Source organism: Numenius arquata, chromosome 14, assembly GCF_964106895.1.
Source record: "Numenius arquata chromosome 14, bNumArq3.hap1.1, whole genome shotgun sequence".
NCBI lineage: Eukaryota > Metazoa > Chordata > Aves > Charadriiformes > Scolopacidae > Numenius > Numenius arquata.
Window position 1 is genome coordinate 16,582,818 of NC_133589.1, and position 26,229 is coordinate 16,609,046.

The 26,229-nt window shown below is 44.1% G+C and overlaps 1 protein-coding gene across 1 annotated transcript in view; it reads right to left on the minus strand.

The window, feature by feature from the left end:
* Positions 1–24,243, minus strand: part of ADCY9 (adenylate cyclase 9) — a 90,424-nt gene extending 66,181 nt beyond the window's left edge. The window contains exon 1 of the mRNA XM_074158259.1: positions 22,352–24,243. Coding sequence (XP_074014360.1) covers positions 22,352–24,053 — 1,702 coding nt within the window. The 5' untranslated portion in view covers positions 24,054–24,243. The remainder of the gene's footprint in view (positions 1–22,351) is intronic.
* Between the last annotated feature and the right edge of the window lie 1,986 nt (positions 24,244–26,229).

The following is a 26,229-nucleotide window of genomic DNA, read 5'->3' on the forward strand; positions in this document are numbered from 1 at the left end:
CTGGAGAGAGCAGCGTAATACCGTGCTTCACTGGCGGAGAGCTCGTGGTCCTGGGAAGGCATCTCCAAACCACAACTTCAAAATATGACTCAGTATTAGCAGGCAGTATTAAAGGCAGAATAAACAAGAGAAAGCACGAGCTGACAAAGATAGCAGCAGCAGCATCTCCAGAGACTATGATAATTAACATTTATAACTGTGCGTATCACCAACAAATTTGTTAATCTGCTCTGAACCAGCTACACTTCAAAAAGGTAAGAAAGCGCTCTGAAAGGCTCCAGTGTATTCACATTCTGCAGCGCAATCCAGGAGTGAATTTTTGCATTTTAAACTCAATATTTTAAGAGCTGGAAAAGCTGAAATTTAGAAAGATCACTCACACTATTCCTTTTTAAAAAACTTTCAGTAAAAACATGTTCTACACACAAAATATAAACTTTCCAAAGCAGATTTTGCTGTAATAATCAATGGAATCCCAGATGAGCATTACCTGTTATCATAATAACACTTTTCAGTAGCGGGACGCCTCTCTGTAATATTATTTCTAAAATAAAACACGTTAAACATTAAGTTCAAATGTCAGGTTGGCTCAGGCTGAGCTAAACTTTAGCTTTAAGTATCGTACAGCTGTTGTGCAATGTCAAAGCACGCTAAAAGCTTCCATCTCACTGGTTTCGTGCCCGCGTGGAAGCCGGCCAGTCCTGATGACACAGATAGGATACAGTAAAGCTTGTATAATTACTGCTAACCACAAGAACTGCGCTAAAACAACACTTAGAATCTTCGTTAAACCCGCAAGAATGGGGGAATCCGGAGGAGAGTCCCTCAACCGAGGCCACGGGACAAGGTACTTCAAGATACAAAGGTACGATAAATCCCCTATTCTTGCAAAACACGAGTGCTAAAGATCAAGTTCCAAAGAGAGGGAGCGAAACCAAACTCCGTTTGTCTGCCGAGATGCCCGAGGTGAGAGAAGTTAATTAACAGCACCTGTAATGGGCCAGGCAAGCATCCCCCAAAGGAGCTGCCCCAGGGACGCTGCACACCCCAGCAGCCAGGCACAATACTAAAATAATTTGAGCTGACCCAACACTGGGGTATGCCGAAGCCACCTCCCACTGCCCGACCATATTCCTCATTTTTAGGAAGTCTCCAAATCCAGCCTGGAATATGGATAAACCTCTGGGAACGATAAACTTCATCGCCTGTTAATTCGTGTTTGCCGACAAGAGGATCAGACCTTCTCAGGAGACGAGTGACAAACACATGCAAAGGATCCGAGGCACCACAGCTGGCAAAGACCTGTTTGGGACCAATTTTAGATCCACTTTCCAAAATATAAATGCAACTTTCAAAAAACACGATCATTTTAACGGGCAATGGTGCGTACTAACAGACCTTGAGAAATACTTTTACAATTGAAACATTACACACAGTAACCGCTATTTATACTTCAATATGTCAGCATTAAATATTTACTTTTCCACTCACTTAGTTTACATTACATGCCAAGAGAACACTTTCTTGCATCACTTAAAGAGCCTATAGAAATTTAAAATTCTCTGAGCAATGGGGGAAAAGCATTATAAATAATTGAAATTAACAAGATGAGGAGAAAAAAAATCTTTCCTACTTTTTACTCAAAATTGAATTTACTTCAAAGCTGCATGATTTTTGCAAATAATGAGTTTGTCTGCTGTATTCCTCCTGATGAAATAGGAGACTTTTTTTTCAAAAAAAGGCAAACTGTTTTGAACTTTAAACCTCTGCGTAGGGTTTACATCGCTACATGGTGACCATTCATCAGTCGGGAGCGTTCTGTTATTCCCCTGCCCTACGGGTTCTGAAAAGCCAACGATTCTAGTTAGGAGTAAGTAAATGTTTATACTTTTAATCTGCACATCACAAGGCTGGCTCAGCAGAGTTACTGGACATTTTTCCCAGAAAGCAAACAGGCCGGGCAGCTGTATTTTGACAAGAAATGTTGTTTCCTTTTATGGCCCCCCGAGTCGGTGGCTGTGGTCGGCGCGGGGGGGGGGAAACGCGGGGAGCACCCACCCCAGGCTTCATCCCACGGCACTGGCAGCCCTGGGCAAGCTCTTCTCGTAGTCATCCTGGTTCTCCCCTTCCTAGGACACTTATTTTTCAAGTGTAAAAGAGATGCTCCAGACATTGTATTATTTACTTTCTGTTTTGCTCTATTTTAAATCCCATAAATCCAGAGTTAAAACCAGCTACTTGGGCTGAAAAAGTTTTATGGGCGCTTCCTAACCCACCAGAGATGGGCTCCTTTCCTGGAAAGGAACCAACACGGGGCTCGGCTACTCTGCCACTAATATCTTTAAATTTTCATGGTATTAAAACCAGCTAAAACAGGTTTTGAAGAACGAACGGCCTGGAGATTCACTGCCAATTCATCAACAGTGAGATTGCATAATGTTCCAGATTGCAGCCTGTATAAAAGTAAAAGGATGACTATGACCCTTTCTGTCAAGTTTTTGGCCGTTTCTTTGGGAATCCTGTCCTGATGAGCACATTAACTGGACAACTGCAAGGAAGAAAACGGGAGACCGGAGGAAGTGGGAAATCCCTGTAGCGGATGTGCTGGAGACCAATGAAGATCCTGTCGGATGATCCTGTCCATCAGCAGATCTGCTGCGCAAGTTTCCAACCATCCTACCCTGGCTACTTACTCCCATCACGTCATTTACTCCCTTTGCTTCGGCTTTTCACTCTTTCAGTTGTACCGAACTCTAAATCAGCCCTTTCTTGCGGCTTCAATCTCAGAGTGGAAACCTGGAAGGAAGGACTGGAAGGAAAGGAAGGAGCATGCGGAAAAGAAAGAAGCTGGAGGCGAGGAAGGAAAACATTTATAAGATTTTTACTAAAGAAGGTAAACGAGATTTTCCAAATGGCAATTGAGAAGCCAACGCGATTCAATGATCCTAATCTACATGGGAGAAGGCAAAAAACCCACGCAGCCTCGTGGACACCGTCTGCACAACGTGACAATCAGTAAAGCCTCGTTACCTCCCTGACTTACAACCCCTTATCTCGCCTCTGCCCCTCTCCTAAAACAAAGCAAAAGCCAGAATTTTGTATGGAGGCAAATTCCAAGCAGCACTTAACAACAAACACCGCAGAGAAGAACCAGCCTCTTAAAATGTACGGATTTTCCCTCGTGTTTCCCTAATTTAATTTGAATTAAAGAGCGTACAAGTGAGCAGCAGCAACCGAGGGATCCAGCCCGAGGAGCACTGATGCCAAGCCCGGGGGATGATTTGTAGGGATGTAGCTTTGCCGGCTAGTTATTTGCAGAAGGTTATGGGCATGGGAGAACTGCAGAATGCTGAAGGGAAACACGTAACCTCCTGCAATGGAAAATCCTGCAGAGAAACACAGCGTGGCCACCGCCAGCACAGGCTGAGCACCAGCCTGGTAGGCATCCTCTTGTCCTCCAGCAAACAACCTCCAGCTCCAGCAATCCCGAAAATAAACCCCTGTATTTGGCAACCGGATGGAGAAATTAAAAGGCCTCTTTCCTTCCTGCCAAAAGACAGGATTTATTTTATTGGACTAAAGCTCAGGTCTATCCCAATTGCATCAACCCCACACGAGCGGGAGACTGGAGAAACAGGCCACCAGTTCTCCCTGGTGTTTACTGGGAACGTGCTGTACCAAATAAGTGAGGACTTCGAATTGCTCAACACAGCTTGCTTTCTAGTAAAACAGCCCCAGTGAGGCAAGCAAAATATATTTATACTTCGATTTTTTTTTTTTTTTCCCCCAATCTGAGCTTAAAACTTGGTTTCCGCAGCCTGTGGATAGAGAGATGCAAGTTGAGTTAGAGACACAGCTCCCACCGTGATTTCAAATTGCAAATTAAATGCAAGGTATAGCCTGGATAAGCACAAGACTCGTGAAAGTTCAGTGCAGTAGAAAATGTTTAAGTTGTAAGGAGGTTTGAAATGGGAAAGTTAAAGAATTAGATCCGGCACGGTTACATCAGACTTGAACAAAACCAAATAAAAGACTCAAGTTGCAAACTCAAAGACAGAACAAATTATTGAGGAAACTGGATACAAACATGCACTGGGCAGCATTTGGTATTAAACATGGCCCTGCGCAATTTAACAAGGAAATTAAAGATACATAAAAACTAATAAAGACATAAGAGCCCTGGCTCTTATATTGATTAATATAAACAACACAATTCCCTAAAACTTCTTGAGACATTTAAAAATATAGTACTTCAAGGCAACAATTTCCCCGATTATGAAAATAAACAGAACTGATTTAAGAACCCCAAAACAACAGCAAAAAAAACCCAAGCCAAAACACCATAGAAAATCAAACTGGGGGCGGGAGGGGGACGACAGTCTCAAGTTTTAGGTACCTAAAAACAGCCCTTGAAATGATCCTCCCATAAGGATATTTTGATCTTAGTCACATGTTTTTTCTAAGGTATTTTTATTTAGTCTCCCTGTAGATAACTGCAAGGAGAGAACTGCTAAGATGGTATTAAATTAATTATTTGATGTCTCCCCTCCCAGCTGAGAGAGGCATTAAGTCTGAAATATCACCAATAAAGTCATTAGGCTCACAGACCTCACAGAATGTTTTCTCACACACACATATTATTTCTATCACTGGCCAACTTTGTCAAAATCAAAAAATCAAGTTTATTTTCTTAATCTTTGATATGAGAGCTTTGTTACTTACCTGCTTATCAATAAGCAAGCCTATACTATTGTAGTTGTAGATAAGGAAAAATAAAAAAAGAGAAAATATTTGAGAATGTTTCATGATACACACGCGCTCTTGTTTACACAAAGCCAAAGAGGAAATGGATCTTTTGCTATTCATGGCTCACACTTTTACCCAAATCACCTATTTTTTCACTTTCATCTTACTGTTTGCAATATAAATTTGGAAAATAGACAGAACGAACAGCTCGCACAACAACCTTTTCAAACAGTTACCTCTGGTTTGGTTTCTGCAAGTTTAGACAGCAGGAGTGAAATTTCCAGTTAAACAGACCTGGGAATGTTATGGCAGGGCTCGCAGACCAGAGCGGAATAAATTCCAAGTACATTTCTAATCACAAAAGCTTATCATACAAATGTACCCACAACAAAAACACCTTCAGACCAGGGATGACCGATGCTGTGACCCGCAGCCTGGCAAACTGAAGTGGAATTGGATGCGGCAAACGTAGATAAGCACAGAAAGAGAAGCCATAACAGCCAGATTGGCTCACGCACAGGCAACGGTGGCCTGGACTGTCACATCGACCTGCTGGGGACGCAGCAGGGGCACCCCCTCACTGACAGCTAGAGTGTAAAGAGAGATCCAGCTTCTATCTTGGCATTTTATATAGCTGCAGCATCCAACAGTTTTCACATTAAAAGCAAAACAACCCCCCAAAACATTAGCTTGCAGTATTTTTTCTCAGTTCTGAACTAACAGAATCAATACATTTATTTATACACCCACACATGTATGCATATAAAGATTAAAATAAATATCATTCCATGTTGAATTTCTACCAATAGGAAGAAGTTTGGTAATAAGAAGCAGAGACTGATTAAGTGTTAAAAAAAGAAAAGAAAAAAAGAAAAGGAGCACTAACCCTAAGATGCACCTTGCTCTGCTCAGCTGATGCCATTAGGAGATAGGGCAAGTACAATTATCTGTTCAACACCACATTGTCATTCCAGAAATAGGCACCATGATACCAACACACACCCGGGTCAACCTGTGTGGGGAAACCTGCATCCATGTGCACCTCTGGGCTCCTCTGGGAACACATGATTAGGCTGGGCTACCAAGACTGCCAGATACTAAACCATCGTAAAAAGGAAAGACACAGCTTTAGCATCACATTATTACTCCATGTATCATAGAATCACAGAATGGTTTGGGTTGGCAGGGACCTTAAAGACCATCCAGTGCCAACCCCTGCCCTGGGCAGGGACACCTCCCACCAGACCAGGTTGCTCCAAGCCCCGTCCAACCTGGCCTTGAACCCCTCCAGGGATGGGGCAGCCACAGCTTCTCTGGGCAACCTGGGCCAGGCTCTCACCACCCTCACAGCAAAGAAGTTCTTCCCCACATCTCATCTCAATCTCCATCAGTTTGAAGCCATTACCCCTTGTCCTAGCACTACACACCATTGTGAAAAGTCCCTCTCCAGCTTCTGATGACAGCAAAGATGACCTCTATCCATTTCAAGTGGAGCAATTCTCTTTTATTCTGTGTCGTGGACAAGTGAGACAGTTCATGACACAAACATCCAAAACAACAATCTCCCCCCAGCCTCAGTAAATCAGCAACAGCTCTACACCAAATTCAAAAAGAAGATTAAAATTCTTTTAATTCCATCTTGCTGAAATACTGCATCTTTATTTACAGTGGCACGGCTAAGCCGTTACAGCCGCAATCCATCCCTATTCACAGCTTTCTGATCCTTTCCAGAAGGTGGTAAGTTACCTCCACAGAAGTAATAAATGAAAAGGCTCAAAGGTCTGCAGAGCAGTCCAGGCATTCCAGGACTCCAGTCCAGGCACTCACCTGCCCCAGGCCAGACCTCCAAAATCTACTACAGATCCTTCCTTAACTTCCTCTGCTGTTGATGTGGTTCCCCCGCAACACACGGAGTGCTTTTGCGGGAATTTCAGTAGATGGCTTCTGGGATCTCTCTCCCATCCAGCTTTTTACTCCGGACTAAAACCACGGCAATTCCTTTGCTCTCTTCTAGACATCTAATTAATTATCTCGGTTGCTCTTATGGCCTCTTTCCATTTGGTTTGCATCTTTTTTTATGTTTCTTCTACTACTGCAGCAAAATTCATGAGATTTAAGGCCTAAACAAGAAACACCCCACAAAAAGCCATTCCGGTTAGTTCTTCACAGATTTCAACCTCTTGTAATCTCTTCCCTCGCACGGTCACCCAATGTCCCTTTGATTTCCACTTCCCCACTGCCTCCCAGCTTTTCCAAATACCATCACAAAATTCCTCTTTAATTGACTTTTCAGAAGATACAATGTAATGGGTAATTAAAAATACAAAAGAAAATTCAGGAATAACTATTTTCCCTTAACAGCTTCCATCCCATTAAAATATTTTGCTGCTATAATGCCTACAGGGCTTATCATCAGTTACAAGAGAACCAAGAAAACAAACACTGAAAATTTATCTAAATAAGCCACAATATTTTGAGAAAGGCTACCACGGTGCTATGGGACCTTGGAAACTTGCAGCAAAATATGTGAGATTAATTGCTCAGAAGTAAGTTTTGCTCTTCAGTTCTATGGCTAGAGACCATAATAATACCGGTATCTGTAAATCCTACCTTTCCTATTTCACACCGTATTTCACATCAGCAAATTGCATTGGAAACACTATTAGAACTCCCACCGCAAAGTCCACCGCTACCTCCCGTTGCTTATGCTTTTGTATTGTAAACAAACAAACCTAACCAAACATTGAAGTAAATAAAAAGGGGGAAATAAACTACAGCGTTAACATACGATCAACTACATTAAATTGTAAGTAAAAGTACAGAATCATTTTTAAGGTGGGGGGGGAACATCTAAGTTTGTTTATAAAGGAGTCTGGTTCTCTTCCAAGTTTCACGTTCCAGCCTGAAAATAACTTCTTAAAACAGCTGTCAGGTTTTTTTTTTTCTTTTTGGGGGAGAGGGACAATGATCTACCAGCAAATCTCATCTTTCTTTAGAAGCACAAAAGTTATCATGGGTAGTAGCTTGGGCTGCACTGAGAACATCCAACTCCTGTGTGGCCCCTAAAATCTGCTGGCAGGAATGGAAAGGAGCATCCAAAAAGAAAAACTAGGCTCCACAGAGAGACCCTGCCATTGGAGCTCGTGAAATAGAGAAGCACCATCATCTCCGTGCTCAGAAGACCATGGGAACTAATCATCTCCACTGGACCAAAAACCAGCCATTAATTTTCCTTTCACTTTAGGTTCTTTTAAAATATTTTTTCCCTTTCTACTTAGTTAAGTAGATTTAAAAAAAAAAAAAAAAATTAAATTAAAAACTGCAATGTATTTTAAAAAATTAAGTAATTAAAGCTCCAAATCTCATAATAGTGTATTTTGAAGGCAAACGTGAAGGAACTCGGCAACCTACTGACTGCGCTGTAAACATTCACATTAGTGCTCACCTTTCAGGTTTTCATCTATTATTATACACTTTGTCTCTCTGCCGTCTTGGCTGATAAAACTGCAACTAAAAATATGTAATATTTTTTTGTACAATGTTTTGTACAATTTTTTGTAATTCAGAACCTCAAATTTCTCCACACGTGGAGGTATGCTCAAATCGGAAGTAGCATTCACACGAACAGTCACACTAAGTAGTCTCTGTATTCAAAACAGTCAAATATTAGCTGGTGATATTTACTCAATCAATCACTTCCACAGATGGGAAAAGCAGAAGCCTCTCCATGTTTTAAAGGTCTTGGAATTTACTTTGGGGAGAGCTTATTACAAATGAAGAACAAAAACCATCTTGGATACAGCGTTGCTGCTGCACTATGCTCCTTCCATTTCCAACATCCAAAAAAGCTAAATTCTGTTTCAGGAAACAGCATGAATCACCCCAAACGCTAGGCAGCATCAGAAAACTTTAGACCATTAAACAACTATTTCCTTCCTCCCAGATAAATGCCAGTTAAAAATCCTCTGTTACTACTGTGACATTGCAGTAAGAAAGAGAAATCATTATCTGTTTTGTATTAAAGAAAAAAAAAAAAAAACACCTACTGGAAAGTATAGTTCATGACAACTTCTCCTCCCTGCGTCTTGAGGCACAACGCTCGGCTCCAACCACCAGTGTGGGAACTGAAAACCGAATGAAAAGATGCCGAGGAGCAACTGGGAACACATGGCTGAGGGGCACCGGCTGCCCCAGCACAGGAGAGCACGACGAACACCGGACTGCGGGATGAGAACCCGCTGAGGAGACAAAGTGGACATTCTTCCTGACAAATACTGCACCTTCCCATATCCACGTAAGAAATTTCAAGTGCTGCTGTGCCGAACCTGCAATTCTTCATCCTGGTTGTCAAACAATGATGGCCGGTATTTCCACAGTCCCCCCCAGCTCTTCTCATTCCAATGTCCAAATACAGATTTACCTTTTAAAGACCTCAAATTATTTCACAACTTATTCATACTGCCATACTAAAAAAGGGAAGTACAATTCTGCCCTGTATCCCCCCTTACTTCAACATGGGGAGAAAAATGCTATAGGTAGAAATTATGGGACTGTGATGGGATATGAGAAAATATTCCCATCTCAGCACAAAAAGAGTATTTGCAGACAAACGGTGTCCAAGACAGAATTATGAAGCAATACACCCTGTGCCCCATAAAACAGTAATATTAATTTTAACTACACACTATTTAGCCTATTTAATTCTGCTACAGTAGCAGGCACCTGGATTTCTGGACAAACCTCAAATTCAGCGTTTTGGGAATCATTGTCAACAAAGCATTAGTGCAGCTTCTTATCAATAAATGAGCTCATTACTCGACCTCAGCACATACCAGCACTTTGTGTCGCTCATTCTACCACAAATACATTTTAGAAGTGAACGCATGTATGAGTGTTAGGGATTTACACCTGGGTTTAGGAGTCACGTAGCAGAATGCACAGTAAAAATCTCAGTTACAGCAAGCCAGCGCTTCACCGTCACATTTTCAGGATGTGGCTGGTAAACTTCACATTTAAAAAAAAAAAAAAAACAAAAACAAACCCAACTTACATTAGCAATAGTTAATCTTCACAGAACAGGAAACTGAAGTCAACTATTCCAGCAGCTTTATTAGAGCAAGCAAATACCACAAAACATAACCACCGAGACACCTGACAACAGCCACAACCGGAGTTCGACGAGGGATGACTTACCTCCTCCGGCAGATTATCGAAGGGGCACGTCAGAAAAATAACACGTTCACCCAGTCAAGTGTCTAGACAACGGGTTTTCAGGAATGGGCCACACAGCTCCAGACGAGGAGGTTATTCGTTAAGAAACTAAAGACAGGGACTCCAGAGTTTTCAAACCAAACACTTGGCTCACTCTTACCACAGCCTCCATGCACAAGTAACATACGTTTAATCCACATTAGTTATTAAAATACCTGGTGATCTTTCCAATTTGCGTACTGTGCCTGCATGGTAGATTTTTATCCCCCGACAAGGGAAAAGAAAGAGTAAATACTGGGGAGTAAAAATTCATCCTCCATTTGTTATGGTTCAGCTATATATTAGCATAAAAATATCCACATGTATAGAAATCAAGACGTTTATTTTAAGCTTTCTTGAAAGAAAGGCATTTGGAAGGGAGTTTTCTTCCATTTATGAGATGTGGTGAAGTCATATCACGAAAAAAGAAGCTAACTATGCTCAAAAAATGAAAACCATTTCTTCATCCTACAAGGCTGTAGCAGAGCCATTCCCAACTCAAGCGCAGGGATGGGATCCTTACTGGTTTTGCTCCATTACAGCCCAATGCTGAATTCAAGCTGCCGTCCCCCCTTCCCTTGCCTCCCCAGCGCACAGCCCCTCTGCCGCGTGGAGGGGGACAGCACATCTGGAACACGTGGAGCGGGACAGCACATCTGGAATACGTTATCAGCGTTACCGGCTCCCTACCTTCTGCCTTCCCGGGGCGAGAGCGTACCTCGCCGGGGCTCAGCGTCACCGGCCCCTCATCAGCTGAGAAGCCCAGGTAGCAGCACAGACTTCTTAATTAATTCGATACCCCTTCTTGTCTGAGAAGTGCCTCATTGTATAAATAAAGATCAAAGGATTAACCCTTTCAGTGGCCATCTATTATTGGCTATGCTTCACTGGTTAATTTTCCATAAAATCGTCTTCTAACAGTCACTGTAGCAGAGTTGTAATTTTACCTACGCGTTGAAAGGGCAATAAAATCTATTATAAATACTCCCAGCCATCCTTCTTCTGATCCCAAAGTCTGTGTTTACGGCTTTAACTCTTGTGCTTTGTGTTCATTTTATACTGAATCTCCTAAATACAGCAGCAAGGGCTTTACGAACACCACTTTGCTTCACTGATATTTGTAAAAGTCATCTGCTACCCTTAAAGTTGTCTTATTTAGATAAACTATAGATATACTCAATGTATATTAACTGCAGTTCCTGAACTGAGTATTACGTATTTCCAACACACACAGACTGTTGTGTTACCATAAAGTCACGGAGACCACATTAAAAACACACACAAAATCACGTTATTTCCATAAGTTGGTAATTCTGCTATTAAAAACAACTGGCTCCTCTTTGAAATGAAACAATTTTAGGAGGATTTAGCATTTAAAAAGCGGCACCAAAGCCTGGTGGGGCATGGTCCAACTCCTGTGCTTACTAAGCAGCGTAAGAATTAACAAATCCTTTACTCCAACCGGGGCAGACAAATAACACACTGTCAGCACAATCTAACGCCACAAAAGCGTCTCCATTACAGAGGCAGCAGAACAGCTCACACAAATTTATGACCGTATTGGCCGCGCGCTCGTCTATGGCTGATACGAGGCTCATACAAGTCAAAGCATAATCCAAGCCCCGAAATACACACGTAATGCAGTTTATTTAAGTGTTTAATCAAATACACTACTCCAAAGAAGCACTGGGAAGCGCGGAAGCCTAGCAGGCAAATATCCTAACTTGGAAAAAAAAAAAAAAGTAAAAATCTTAATTTAAACTTCAAGACAATTTCCAACTTTGTCACCTCCTGAAATCTTGGAAAGAATTAAAAGCTTAACAGATGTACTACATTTTAAATATAGCCACATCACGCACGCATTTTTTTTAGAACACTTAGAAAACACTGTGCCTGATCAAAAATGTCTTCCCTATGGTCTGATGCAATTTCAGTACCCAATTACCGACACAAAATCATTACCAAACTTCTGAACATCACGTAGCCATCACCAAACTGTCTCTTATCTCTGAGCGGGAGTAAGGGACAAAGCACAATGTAGTCCCAGTGCTTCATCAGGGTGCAGAGACTAGCACCTTCCTCTCGGTCGCCTTCGCCTGCACATTTTTTAAAAACGGCATCCTTTATCTCCTTTTTTTCCATCCCCTACCATCAGAGCAAGCACGAGGTGGTACCACGAGCGTGCAGATGGTATTCATACACCTCCGCTCTAGCAGCAACCACCTTCCTTTGCCAGAGCGGGTTCTCCTGCAGGCAGGACCACAGAGCCGGGCAGGTCCCACGCCGTGCTGAAGCCACCACAGCGCTCTGAAAACCTCTCTTAGATGCATCTCCCACCTTCTGTCAGCAACAGGTAGATTTTATGATGCTCCCTATTAAATATAGTTAAGCAAAACTTTTATTAAAAACGCCACCCACCTGATGAACATCTAGTCATTCTAGAACTAAGCCCACTTTCCGAGCTGATTAAACATGATTCAGGCATCTGATTATTCAGAAATAACGGACTGCAAAGACAACTTGGGAGTATTTTCACATAAGAAACATCCTAAGGATGCACATATATGTCATATATACACATGTATACACATGTATAAAACCCAAATAACTCACAACAGCTTTATGCAATTAAGATTTTTGGACCTATTTGTGGAAAACTGTCAGCAAATACCCAATGAAAGTCTCCACCACAGGTAAGAAAACGTGACTTCAATGAAGACCAGCAGACCTTTTGTTTACCTCTGTATCCACAGCAAATTCCAGCAGCAGCGATGTTTCATAACCTAAGACGTATATGTTATTTTAACATCCTCAGCAGAAAAATTCAGTTATGGATTCCAGAACCTGGGGTGAGGTGTGGGGCGTGTGTTTCTCTTAAATGGTTTACTGCGATTATGAAACAACTCATAACACATTTTGTCACCCTTATGCGGTATTTTTAAGAATGCTCTCTGCTTCTAGTTGATGCCACATTGCCAAGCAGCAAGTAAAACATTAAGTATTAGTCATATTGTCTCATTAGTAACTTATATGTACATACGAGATAGATATAAGGTTATGAAAAAGATTCTAAGTAGTAAGATCAGTCCCAAATAGGGGGTCAGAGAGGGTAAAACAAGTAAAATCCTTTCACTTTCCTGCATATTGTTATCAAATCAGAACCAAGTTTAAAAACCTGGAAAGAGATTGGAAGGGTTACAAAAGTCTTGGAGCAAAATCTGATTATCGGCTGGTGTAATTTCACTGTGGACATGCGCAACACTGCGAAGTCCCCACCTTTCTTCTGGAAGCCTGTGGCCTTTTCTTCTCTGCGTCCAGTCCAAGCTCAGACCTCCCAGAAACACGGACGGCTCTTACTAAGCGTCACGCTGTCTAAACAAAGGAAATTTGGAGCTAATGTTGTACCTGGTCTCTTCGCAAATAATGCCATTACAGGAACATTTCCTCACTACATCCTGTCTTTAACACCGGGGCTGTCAGGCCCTGAGCTTTTCCAAAAGATTTATCCATTGTGCTTTCGTCCAAGTCGGTCAGAGATTAAAGACATTTAGTACCTTACAGGGCTGACTTCTCACGGCCATTAAGCAAGAGTTGAAAAACGCAAGAATTTGATTTCAAGAGCTACTGGGAACAGCTATGCAAAAGCTTCCCGGGGAGGCCTTTTGAAAACAGCATACCTAGTGTAATACCCTGTAAAGGGAAAAAAAAAAAAAAAAAAAAGATCCATATCCCTAATACACAGCAGAGAAGTTAAGTCGAACATCAAAGCTGCACATTTAAAAAACAAGATTACCTTTCTGACTGAAATATCCTCGTTTATCTAATGAACGCAAAGAATTAAGCAGCCAGTATCAGAAGCAGTTTGCCTGTGTTTCCTGTAGGCTGGATCAATATTTAACAGCATGTTTGATTTCAATTATAGACTTTTTTTTTTTTTGCTTGTTGTGCAGTTAAGCACAGTCAACCAAACCACCACCATTTGGGCTCTTAAAACATGCGAATAGTTGTTAATATCATTGGTATTGATTCACAATTAGCTTTGCTTTCCACTTTCTCCTCCTCCCTCTCTTCTCAGGAGGGGAAAAGAGCAATTTTTCTATTCAGGTCTATAAATTAACAAGACTGGAAGGAAACTAAGTCTTTATAGACTTATAGGCAGCTGGACTGGGATGCTTTTCAGCTCTCTTTCCGCGTGCCCCCTCTCCTCCCCTTGCAATGGGAGGACCTTTGGTTTAAGGAGGAATCATGTGGCCAGTAGGAACCTTCCACCCCACAACGACATCCACACCGGTGGATTTGACAGATGAAAGGGGAAAAAAAAAGGCAGCAAAAGGAAAGCAAATTGCTCTTTGAGTAGATGCTATACGTATAGTAAAAGACATTTTCTTTTCTTAGCATGTTTCTGCATACGTTAAGCAGCGGATAGAAGGGAAGGTCCATTGGCAAGCCAGTGGACTCGATTCCACTACTTCCCTCTGCACTGTTCCAATTTTGGAGATTTTACAAGTAATGCTATTTTACGACAATAATGTAATTTCTAAATTTATCAAGTCAAGTTGAAGACAACAGCTGTAGAAGTGCAACAAGAGGAACAGCAAGTGCTATCAGTGAAAAAGACTTGCAATATAATCATTGTTATTTATATGCTTTGCTAAGAATTCCCACATTAAGTTACTGTAACAAATACAAACCCAGAAAGTTTCCAGGCAATTGTAAGGGGCATTTTGTGTCCGAAGGATGCCAGCTGAAGAAGTGGATCTAGAACATTTTGTTCCTTCACAAAGTAATTTCAGAACCATGAAAAAATCTCTCCCTAAAACCATGTAGGTAGTAGGATTATTGCTCTAGGTTAAAACATTTTGGGGAAAAAAAATAAAAAAAATAAAGAGAATATTTATTTGATGAAAACGATTTGGCTTGGAAGGGCAGTAGAGGTTTCTGGTACAGTCTGATACCGACAACCGCCCAGCAAGATAAGCCCAAGCAGACAGATCTGTCCTGTTGCCTACGACAGCAGCAGTGCCCCAACGTGACACTTGGGTGAAGACAAACCTGTCACACCAGGGCACCATCTCCAGCCTCTGCCGCTTTTCCAACTGCCGCTTTAGATTTGCACAAATTATTACTCGGGAGCAAGCAGCTACACTTTCGAAACCTGCACGGCTTTGCTACGAAAGAGCCACCACAATAATGCAAGCTTATATAACAGAACCTGTTAAAATGTGTTAATGAGGCTATATTGACGAGCTGCCGCCTTTGCGATAGCAACTCCCACTGGAAGTTAAAAATTTAAAGGTTAGGAATTTTTTTTTTTTTCTTTCTTTCTTTCTTTTCAAAGGACAGAAATGAGATTGAAAAATCATCTAAAAATAGCTGAGAATTTTCAAGTGTCAGCTGTAACGGGAAGAGGAATGGCTGTCTCTCCTTACAGAGCCAGGATGGATGGAGTGAGCTTGTGATTCAGGGTCGAGAGAGAGAGAGAGAGAGAGCTTAAACACAAACTGTAGATGGCAGAAAATAATTTGAATTTCCTAATTTTAGTAATATTTCAGGACAATCTACAGCAACTTGAAATCCAATCAAATTTGTTTTAAAGGGGTGAATGTAAGTTCTAATATACTTCGCCTACCAAACGGAAAAGTGAAGCACATGTTGTGAAATAACTGCAAAAAGAGATTTAAACAACCCATTCAAATTATGCATCCTCCTCATGATGGAAGATGAATATAATTTATATGTCTTTGACTTTGTTTTGTCTTTTCCATCAATCTTTTTTCCCCAAAAGCCACCATGTCAAGGCATTTATTTAAAGAAGAAGTTCTCTTGCATTTAAATTGTCCCTCACCTACCTCTGAAGATTTACTGATGGGAAGAAGGAAGAGGAGAGCTCAGACTTGTTATTTGCAGGGTACCTGTTTACATTGCAGCACCCATAGTTTGGGGAGCCCAAGACAGAAAAATAAATAAAAGACTCTGCAGATGATGATCACCAAATGCAGCAGAAGCCACGGTGTCCCCCCAATATCACAGGACCTTGGATTCATCTTTTCCCATGTTCTAGAATAAAGCCCCACTCCTGCCACGCTCACTTCAACCCTTGTAGGGCGTAAATGTCTCCAGGTCTACTGAAAATGTTACAGTGCTCATACAGGGCTTAACCAGGCACTTTACCACCAGATTGCCAGCACTGCCCTGAATTATTTGTTAATTAGCATCAGGACACAGGATAAATTGAAACTGGAGCCCACGTTGTTAAACAAAATGTATGGTTAGAGTCAGCCTCCATCTTCTCAAAAGCGGAGGATCTTCCATAGATACTAACTATCCTTGTAAATTATTTTTCACTGTGGGCAGTCAAATTAGCCCTGAAGTATGTTATCAAAACTCAAAGCCTCAAAAGCCAACACCTGAGTTTCCCTTAAATAATAAAACCAGCTTAAGTGTAAATATTTTTTTAATTGAGATTTTTTTTCTACTTGGTCTTACACAAATAAAACCGAGAGCAACTCAGCAAATCCTTCTCAAAAATTTTTAGAAATCGTGGGTCACAAAACCTACCTGGGCAGCAAAAGCTGATCAGTACTAATGCACAAATACACAGATTTACTTTCAGAAAAAGTTGTGTCATTATATCATGTAAGATATTTGGAAAGCTCAATAATCACTAGGTTTTCATACAAAGTTCTTTCTTTTATTTATAGCTATGAAACACATCTTCACCCAGTGAAGACCTGACAAGAACCAGGTTGAGCAACTATATTCGCTATTTACCTCCTTTTCTTTTTGCTGTTACATGGTAAAATTACAGATCACGTCAAAATGTTAAATCAATGTAGAATTTACTTCTTCCTGGCAATATGCCTTCATGCAAATTACCTCTAATTATAATCCTTTACCTGTCACTGAGTACTTTTCATTTTTTAAATACAGGAGTGAAGCCAACCTGTGTATGATACTTTATTTTCAGTCTCACACTTGAAAATAAGATCATGAACCACTACCTCAAGATCAACAGTTAGTAGGTCAGACTGTAAAATTGATAAACTGGCTATTCACTAAAATTTTCTCTCCCAGAACTCACAATTCTGTTTTGTAGGAAAGTAGAAGTATGTTCACATGCCACTTCAAAAGAATTGACATTTGTTCTATCTATCAATTGTTGCCTGACTGTCAGATTAGTATCGGAAAACATGAAATCCAGAATTACAATGCCTGTCACAAATGAGCTCGATAAATATAAAAAGCCAGTACCTAGAGATCTACATCTATTGAATGTGATGAAGCTAGAGGTTGAAGAGGCAGACCCAGACACGCACCAGACAAGCACCCAAACCTCCTGCCCTCACCCCAAACCCACCTACTCGTTAGAGACTAAGGCTGCTCTTGGCCAAGCCAGAGGGTGAGCTCAAGCTGTGCAGAAGCACTCTGCAGAGCTGTCCTGCTGGCACAAGCACGAGCCTTCTAGATTTACACTGTGCCCTGCAAGCTGGGCTCAAAAAGCTAAGGAAAACTTTCATCTGATCTTTCATCTACCTATGAACTTCCAGAAGCATAGGACAGCTACACACAGGTCTGGTAAAAGACAGAAAGACGGGGCAGGCAGGGAAGACTACACCGCTGTCGGGGTGTAACCGTAGTCTCCCCCCGATCGGCTGCAGAGGGGAGAAAGGGAAAGAAAATTCAATGACTCCCTTCATAACCTTACCCGAAACTTTTGTCTTTCAGGATCACCCGCTCCCTGTAACCCAAACCTGAAGAAGCAGCGGAGTATCAAGTCACCAGGCAGAGCTGTACCCTGCGGTCTGCCAAGGGAAAAGCATCCCTCGGGTCGCCGGTTGCCACCGTGTGAAGAGCTAGGCTATTTATGGAGAAATAATAGCCTTAAATTACATTAAAAGGTTTCAATATTGAGCAAACAGGTGACTTTTATAACCGATTTGCTTTATTAAAAAAATGTTTAAAAGCAAAGGAGATATAGAGAACAGTGCAAGACAATACAGTAAGCTACAGGTCTTTAATAGGCTTTATCAGGAACGGCCACTAGTTGCCACAGGTAAACTGGTGGTTTTTCAGGCAGTGAGTGCTGTGAAAACTGACCTTCCCTCTGAAGCCATGGACTCCTTGGTTCGGTTGGCCAGGCCACAGAGTGAACAAGATCCGCTTACGGTTTTTCCATGATGAAGCAAAACAGCAAAATTAGAGAGAAAAGCTTGTCTGTATCTTCAAGGGCTTCCAACAGAAATCCAGCGATAAAGCCATTCCTTGAGGCAAACTGAGCAAGGAGGTGCCTTGCTGCAGAAAGTTTGGGATTTTAATATTTTTTTTTTTATTTTTTAAGGGAACTTTAATAGCAACGACTCTCATTAGAGTATCGGCACACATACAAACGCCCCAAATGAAATCACGGTTCCGCTGTGCCATGCTCTATAAACACACATTCTTGCCCCAACATGCTTACGTATTTTGAGCGCTCAAAAAAAGAGATGCCAGTGACCCTGGTATTTCTGGAAGAGTTGCTGGCTGGCTGGCAAATAGCAATATTGTGACCTCCTAAGTAACAAGAAAGAGAAATGCAAACAACCAAGAAGAACGGAGCAAAATAAAAATATTTCCATAAGCAGAACTTTTTATATCCTGAGAAGAGATCTCTGACTCCACAGAGTCCAGCAGGGACACATTAACGTGTATTATATGACTCTCGGTATCTCATAATCTTCAATAAACTTATTTGTTAGGAAGCTCAGCAAGAAAATAGAAAAAGTGAGTTGTCCCAAATCGTATGGCAAAATTATTATGGAAGATATAATTGAACTGATGTCTAGGATTTATTTGAGGCCCTCAAAAAAAAAAAAAAAAAAAATCACCCCAGCATCGCTCTCTCCTCACATCCAAGGGGATCAGGCACTGTGAAAACAGATGGCCTGAGCAATCTTAAACAGCAGTCAAAAAGGGGCAAAAACATCATAAGGTCATCAGTGCTCACTTTTTTGGTTTGTTTTAGACCCCATCTACTGAATTCCGAAGGCAGAAACAGGAGGGAACATACCAGGGCCCCACTCCTTGCAATATGGAGCCAAAGCATCAAAGGAGGGAGAAAAGATGTTTCCATCCTAAGATTTTGGTGAACCACAAAACAGCACAGGGAGAGAAAACATCAGTTTTGCCTTGTCTATTCCAAAACCCAAGGACAGCAGCACTAGGACAACTCGAGGTACATCCACATTAGTATTTCAAAGGGAACAGGGAGCGCAGTTTTGAACCAGCTTTCCCAATTCCCTCCTGCCCATCCCGCTGCGGCACACACTGTAGAGCTGTACCCGGATTCCTTCTGGGTGAACCGGACCAAGAGGCTCGCTCCAGGAACACGCCTGATATGCTCCAACCACACCAGTACTTTTTGTTCGAAGACCCAGACTTAGGTAGAAGTCCTGAGATATGCATAATGTGGACACCGAGTCCTCAGCACCTCTCCATTTGCTCTATAAAGAGTTTATTTGATCACATCAACTCAGCCTCAGAAAGATAGCTACCACTAGTGCAGCAGCTCAGACAATTAAGACATAATATACTAGACATATAACATAAAAAATAGGCTATTATTAAGATACCAAAGGTTGAAAGGAAGCTGAGAAGTGAAGTATCCGTAGGGAAACAAAGCTTACGTCTGTTATCTCCGCAGCACTTTCATACTTGAAAAGAGCACGACGTATGACATAATTAAACAACCACAACAAACTTCCTCTTCTCTATCACTACAATCAACGAATTCTCAGGGAAAGTAGTAAAGCAAAGCCTCCTCACAGCACCTCCGTTCACAAAACCGAGCAGGTGCTTGGCAGAGGACAATTAATTAAGAGGTGAAATCTCAGTTTACTCTATTAAATCTCAGAGCTGCTCCTTAACAAAACCCTCCCCTGCAGCAGGTTCTCGTCGCCAGCCTGTGGCACTACTGTTGGATTGCTTTTATCACTGCCTTTCTTTTTTTTTTTTTTTTTTTTTTTTTCCCCCCACTCCTGATGCCATTTAGCCATCGGCCAAGCAATCTGACTGCGGAACAAGGTATTGAGGCAGCTCAGCAGCACCCACCGTGTGCCACTGAGGGTCTGGGCACGGGAGGGCAAGGGACAACGCCTGCCACAGACCTGCACATAAAGGAGGCCATGGCAAAGGTCTGCTCGGTTTAACTGTACACACAGACTCTGATTTCTGTAACTATGTAAGACGCTGATAAGAAACACAAGCTAATTACAGTTCCACAATAAAGTACAGAAGGGAACTTGAAACAACCCAACCCATATTCCTCGTTAAAGCCATTCTTACCACATGCTCTAATTGCTTCCATAGCTAGGTTTCAAGGTAAGAAGAGACCATTAAAATGTCAGTCCACAGACCAAGCCTCACCTTACCTAGATTGCATTTCAGTTTGTAGCGCCCTGGCTAAAGCAGGACCTGTGAAAGGCACTCAAAGCTGCAAAATCCAAACCACTGTACTGATGAGACCCAGCAGCCCACGTATGCCCTCTCACAAGAGATGTAACCAAGGTCAGAACAGGAGTCTGAGAAAGATCAGGAAAAAACCACTCCTGGCATGGGGCATAATTGCTCTACACAGCGCTCTCGTGATCTCCTACAAAATACAAACAACTAAATAAAAATATTTAAGAGCAGTACCATCAGTCTCCACAAGTAAGTTCACGTCACTTTGTACGTAATGATACCAAATACAGTTATAAATTTAGCAAAACCACTTAATTTCATTTGTTGCTACGACTCAGCCTTCACACTGCATCTGGCTGTTAAGGTAGATGGAAGAGGGAAATTCAGAACTTAAAGATTGCAGGGCTGTTTCTCTGCAACCTATTAAATTTGTTTTCCCCAGAACAGCAAGATTAAGCTTAGAGTAACAGAGAGATCACGTCTGATCCTTTTTTCTTGGAAGCACCCTTCCACTGAAATGCATCAGTGTCAACAGTTTTCAAAGAAACAAACTGAATTTGTATTTTTAGAGGCTAAACAGAAAGCTGAAGCCCAGGGACATGCATCTGCTACAGTTCTATGGCTTCCAGCCACCAATGTCACTGGCGATATTTTTCCTCCCCCTAAGCCTCTCATTTCAGCCCTGTTGCCATATGCATGCGGACAGCCCGCTCGCCAAAAATAAGTATTTGTGTCACATCAAAATAAGCACCTGCCACGGGCGAGCGGCCTGCGCTGCCGCTGCCACCGCTGTTTTGCAATACTCTCCCCCCCGTCCTTACTCACTGACCTTTCTACAACCACCCTGGCCTCCTTTTCTATTTGTTGCAGCAAATACCTCCTTCCTCCATCACGACTCCTTCAGTTTCCCCCACTCCGTTTTTCAGCACTTTCTCCATAAAAATGGGTACGTTTATAAACAGAACAAAAAAACTCACGGAGAATAAAAGGGTTTGCGACGTATTCCGCTCCCGTTTTGATTCTCCGGCTCCCCACCTTGGGCTAAGAGCGCTGCAGACAACCGTACCTCCACCAGACAAAGGCACAGCACTAGAGACACAGCTTTTGCTAAAGAGACAATTAAACCCCTCGGCACGGTCAATCCTCCCATACGGGCTTCGAAGTGCTGCTAGAAAGCAGCCCAGGGTTTCGTTTCAAAATGAATACTCGGTAGAAAAATGAAAATCAGACCCTTAGCCAAGCCATGAGGGGAACCAAAGGATCCCTCGTTGTCTTTTCCGAATGGCAAATTTGCAGTTTCATCCCCCAAATCCTTAGAGCTGCAGAAAGGAGAGCATCTGCCAGCTCGCTGAACCACCTGAGTAACTTTTTCCAGCCTAACTTCGAACTGTAACAACTTGCTCTATCAAACTGCCAAATCTACAGTGCTCATTTCTTTCTGTGAATCCAGCTGTCATTTTTCCCAAATGCCTTCGCAGTCCCAACTCTCCCAATGCCAAAAACAACTTTTCACAGATATACATAATTTTGCAAAACACATATGCTCTATGTATGGCACATGAAGTCAATTACCGAGTTTACTTACTGAATTAAAGGATGACACACACCAGTAAAACAAAAACCCTCTTGCAGACAGCAAACACATTAACCTTCTCCTCCCTATGATGCCATACTCTCGGCAAGGAGCGCTAAGGAGTTTTGAAGTCTGCATTTTTGAGTACCCCAGAAGATCTTCCACGCTTACCTCCGTGGCATCTTTTATTCCCCGATTCCCACGCTGTTTGGGATCACCCGCACGCGGAGTTAAATGTAAAACGTGTTCAGTTTGCAAGTCAGCAAGCACGAAACACACACTAGGGAAAATATATTCCCTCATAAAACTAAAAAAAGAGACTGAGGACAAAATAAAAGCACGTACCTTTTAACTGGTCGGCTACCACACTCTGACCAACTCGCTCAATCACCTTTCCATCCTCCATTTCATAACGATCATCCAAATATTTGGCAGTAGCTTCCGAAATATGGACTTTTCCAGCCACCCCGAGCTGCTCCATCAGATTGGCCAAATTGACATCATTGGACCACACATCAAACTTGAACCTCCTCATCCCCAAAATGCCACACAGGACTGTCCCGGTGTGAACCCCCACTCTCATGTTGACCATTTCTTTTTTCTCTTGGCAAAACTGCTCGATGGCTTTAATCATGCCTAAGCCCATCTCGATGCAGCAGTAAGCGTGATCTGCCCGGGGCTCTGGGCAGCCAGCTACGCAGTAATAACAGTCTCCCAAAGTGCTTATCTTCTCGCATTTAGTGTCCTCGCACAGCCGGTCGAAACGGCCAAAGAGGTCGTTCAGGAGTCCCACCAGAGCATGGGCAGATTTATTGGCGCTCATTTTTGTGAAGCCAACAATATCTGCGAACAAAATGCTCACTTGCTCTATCTGCTGCATTTTAAAAGGACGGAATATTATGGGGGTTTTCTGTATGGAGGGCTTCTTCTTCCTGTTTTTGGGGCTTGAGGTGGAATGACGTTTGACGGAGTTTTCACTTTCATCATCCCCCTGCTTCATTAAGTCATCGGCTATTATTCTTGGCATAACAGAATGAATCATCCTCTCTTTCAGGGCTTTTTCCACTTCCAAGTCTTTTCCGTGCATGATGGATTGCCCCACTTTCAGGAATGTGCTTCTCGATCTGACTTCGGACATGATAAATAAATGAATACCGATGGCGTGGATGCAGATGTGCAGGAAGGCTTTACTCAGCAGCTCCCAGTAAACGGCCCCGGCTCCGAGAGGTGCAAAACAGTTCTCGTCGCGGAAGTGATAACCAAAGGTCTCAAAGAGGACCGAGTACGACAGTCCCAGGAACAAGCTTAAATACAGGGGTAAGTGCATCACCGTGTAAAGCAACAAGAGCACTTCGATACACATAGAAAAACTGCCTACTTGAGAAAGACAAGTGTCTGTGGGATCTGCCGGGAGAGTCCGGTTGGACATGTCACCACTTCCTGAGACAGGCTTCAGAGCCTGGAACTGCGGAGCCAGAGTCAGAGCAAAAACCAGGAGGGTGAGTATCAGCGAAGTCCATACATAATGGCGGGCGTAAGTCTTCGTGAAAGTGAACACAAAAAAGGCTACGCACACCAAGAGGAAGCACAGAGCCGGCACCATGAAAACAATCTGTTTCTCCCGCATGTGTATGCCGAAGTAGATGCCCCAGAGAAGGCAGGCCACGCCGATGTAGAAGAGGGCGTAGCGAAACCTGCGCTGGGTCTGCGGGAAGCATCTCTCCATGCAAGCCTCCTCCAGGTTGTTGGAGTCGAACTTGGGGTTCCACCACTTGGAGGAGGCCCTCTCGAAGAGCTGCGGCAGCTTCTTCTGCCGACGGAGGCCGTGGCCGCTGCCGTGGCCACCTCCACCGGCCCGGCGGGTGCCCCCCGACTCCCCCGAGCTGCAGCTGGAGGAGATGCTGTACTTGCAGTGCTTGGAAGAGGAGCAGCCCTGGTGCTGCTTGGGGTTGATTTTCACCGTCACGCTGTTGCTGTCCCCGCTGGAGTCGCAGCTCACCTCGGTGCTGTGGTGATGCAGCAGCTGCTGGTGCGGTGGGGAAGCCATGTTTGTCAATTCCTCCTGAAGAGCCCCGGCTCAGGAGTTGGGTCCCTCGCTCTCTCTCTCTCTCTCTCTCTCGAAACCTTGGGAAAGCCACCGGGGGGGCTCCTCGGCAAGAGTCGCCTCTAGTCTCCTCCCGCCGCCGGGGCGGAGGGGCGGCCGGGCAGCGCCGCGGCGCTCCGCCGCTCGCCGGGCTGGGCACACAGGGCGCTGGGGCGCGGGCAGCCCCGCATAGTCCCCTCGCCTCGCCCGCCCTCCTCCTCCTCCTCCTCCGGGCCGGGCCGGGGCTGCCGCCCGCCGCTGGCCCCGCCGAGGCGCGGGGCGGGCGGCCGCCGCCTCAGCCCCGCGGGGGGAACGCCGGGCCCCCGCCGGGAGGGGACCGCTCCTCCATGTCGCCTCGGCTGCTTCCTCCCCGCGACCCGCCGGCCACCGCTCCCCTCACGGCCGGGCCGCCGCCAACACCGGGGCCTTGGGGCCCTCACACCGAACCTCCTGACGCGGGGGCCGGTCCCGTCCCCGTCGTCACCCACCCACCCACCCCCCCCCTTCTCCTCTTCCCCGTTTCCCGGCGGGGTGGTGCCGCGCCGCCGCGGGGAGCTTGCCTGCCCTGGCGGGGGCCGGCCCGCCCGCCCGCCTGCCTGCGCGTCGCCGACAGCGGAGGGAGGGGAGCGGCGGGGACGCGCTCAGCCGCCGGCCGCCGCCACCATCTTCCTCACGGGAAGGGGGTGCGCGTTCCCGCCGCGGCGCCGCGCCCCCAAATGGGGGCGCGGCGCCGCGGCGGGAGCGCGCACCCCCCCCCCGCCCCGGCTTCTTCCCGCCCAGGCTGAGGGACGCGCGCGTGGCTGAGGGGAGCGGCTCGCGCCCCCGTCCCTCAAGAGGAGGCGGCGGGCGGGGAGGGCTGACAGAAACGGGACGGGGGTAAGACGGCGGCGAACGGGTCCCTCAGGGCGTCCCTCTGCTCTCCCGGTGGGTCCCGCCGCCCTCAGGGCCCTCGTTTGTACCCGGGGGGACACACACACAACACACAGGGAACGGCGGCCGCTGGCACGGCGGACATTTGCCATGCGCAGACAACAGGCACTTGGGCAAACAATTTAACCTTTCCGCAGCCTGCTGGAAACTCGCTGGCTGGTCTTTTTTATTATTTTTATTTTTTTTCTCCTCGCCTCTCTTTCCTGCTTGTTTATAAGCGACGCTATCTGGCCGGCACCGCTCCCTCAGTTTTATTATCTCTTCCTCCCAGAGGGCTCGTATCGTTCCCTCCTTTGCTGGGTTCCTCCGGCTTCTCCCCAGCCCTCCATCCCTCACCATTGCCCACGGGTGACGGTCCCACCACCTTCTCCTCAGCCCTTCTCCGTGTTTCTTCCCAGGCCCTGCTGAGCCTCTCTCCTTCCACAAATCCCATTTACTCTTTTTCAGGTGAGCCTTTCCCAGCTGGATGCCCCCCAAAGTGCTCAACTCCAACTGTCCTTCCTCCAGTAGCGAGTCCCTTCTCCTCTGAAGACAGCACAGTTCAGTAAAATATACCTTTTTTTTTTTTAAAAAAAAAATAGTAAATACGTGGCCACACAGTTACTGGAACTAAAACCTGCATTTTTTTCCCCCGTTTCCTTTACTTGATGCGCAGTAACTGTGCTGTAGAATGTGTTTTTATTAATAATTATTTTGAAAAAAAAATCTGTATTTCCTGATGTACTCAAACACCAGAACAATCCATAATAAAAAATTCCAGTCAATGGTGATAATTGTTTTGGTTTTGCTATGACAAAGCCGTCTCTCGAATTCCGACTAATGGCTCGGCTGATCAATATTTTATAGCGAGTGCTGCTTTCCGTGCCGCTCTGGCATAAACATCGTTAGGAAGAAAGAAATCCCTGAGCTGAGAGAGCGGAAGGGAGGGATGGCCTCCTGGGCTTGGGCTATTAATTGATAAATTTACTAAGACTCCTTTGCAACCTTTCTATTGATTCATCTAAATGTACTTTTAAGTTACGTTTTCACTTCATAAAGGATGATGCGTTTATTTAATCTGGAGGATTAAATAAGTACGACGACTTCCGAGGAATCAAAGATACTGTAGAAATACGGTGGGGAAAGGAAGAAAGTTTTTTGCCTCAACGGCAAAGAATTTCAGGTAAAACTACCTGTGTTTTTTTTAACTTTGTTATGTAAACCTGTAAGA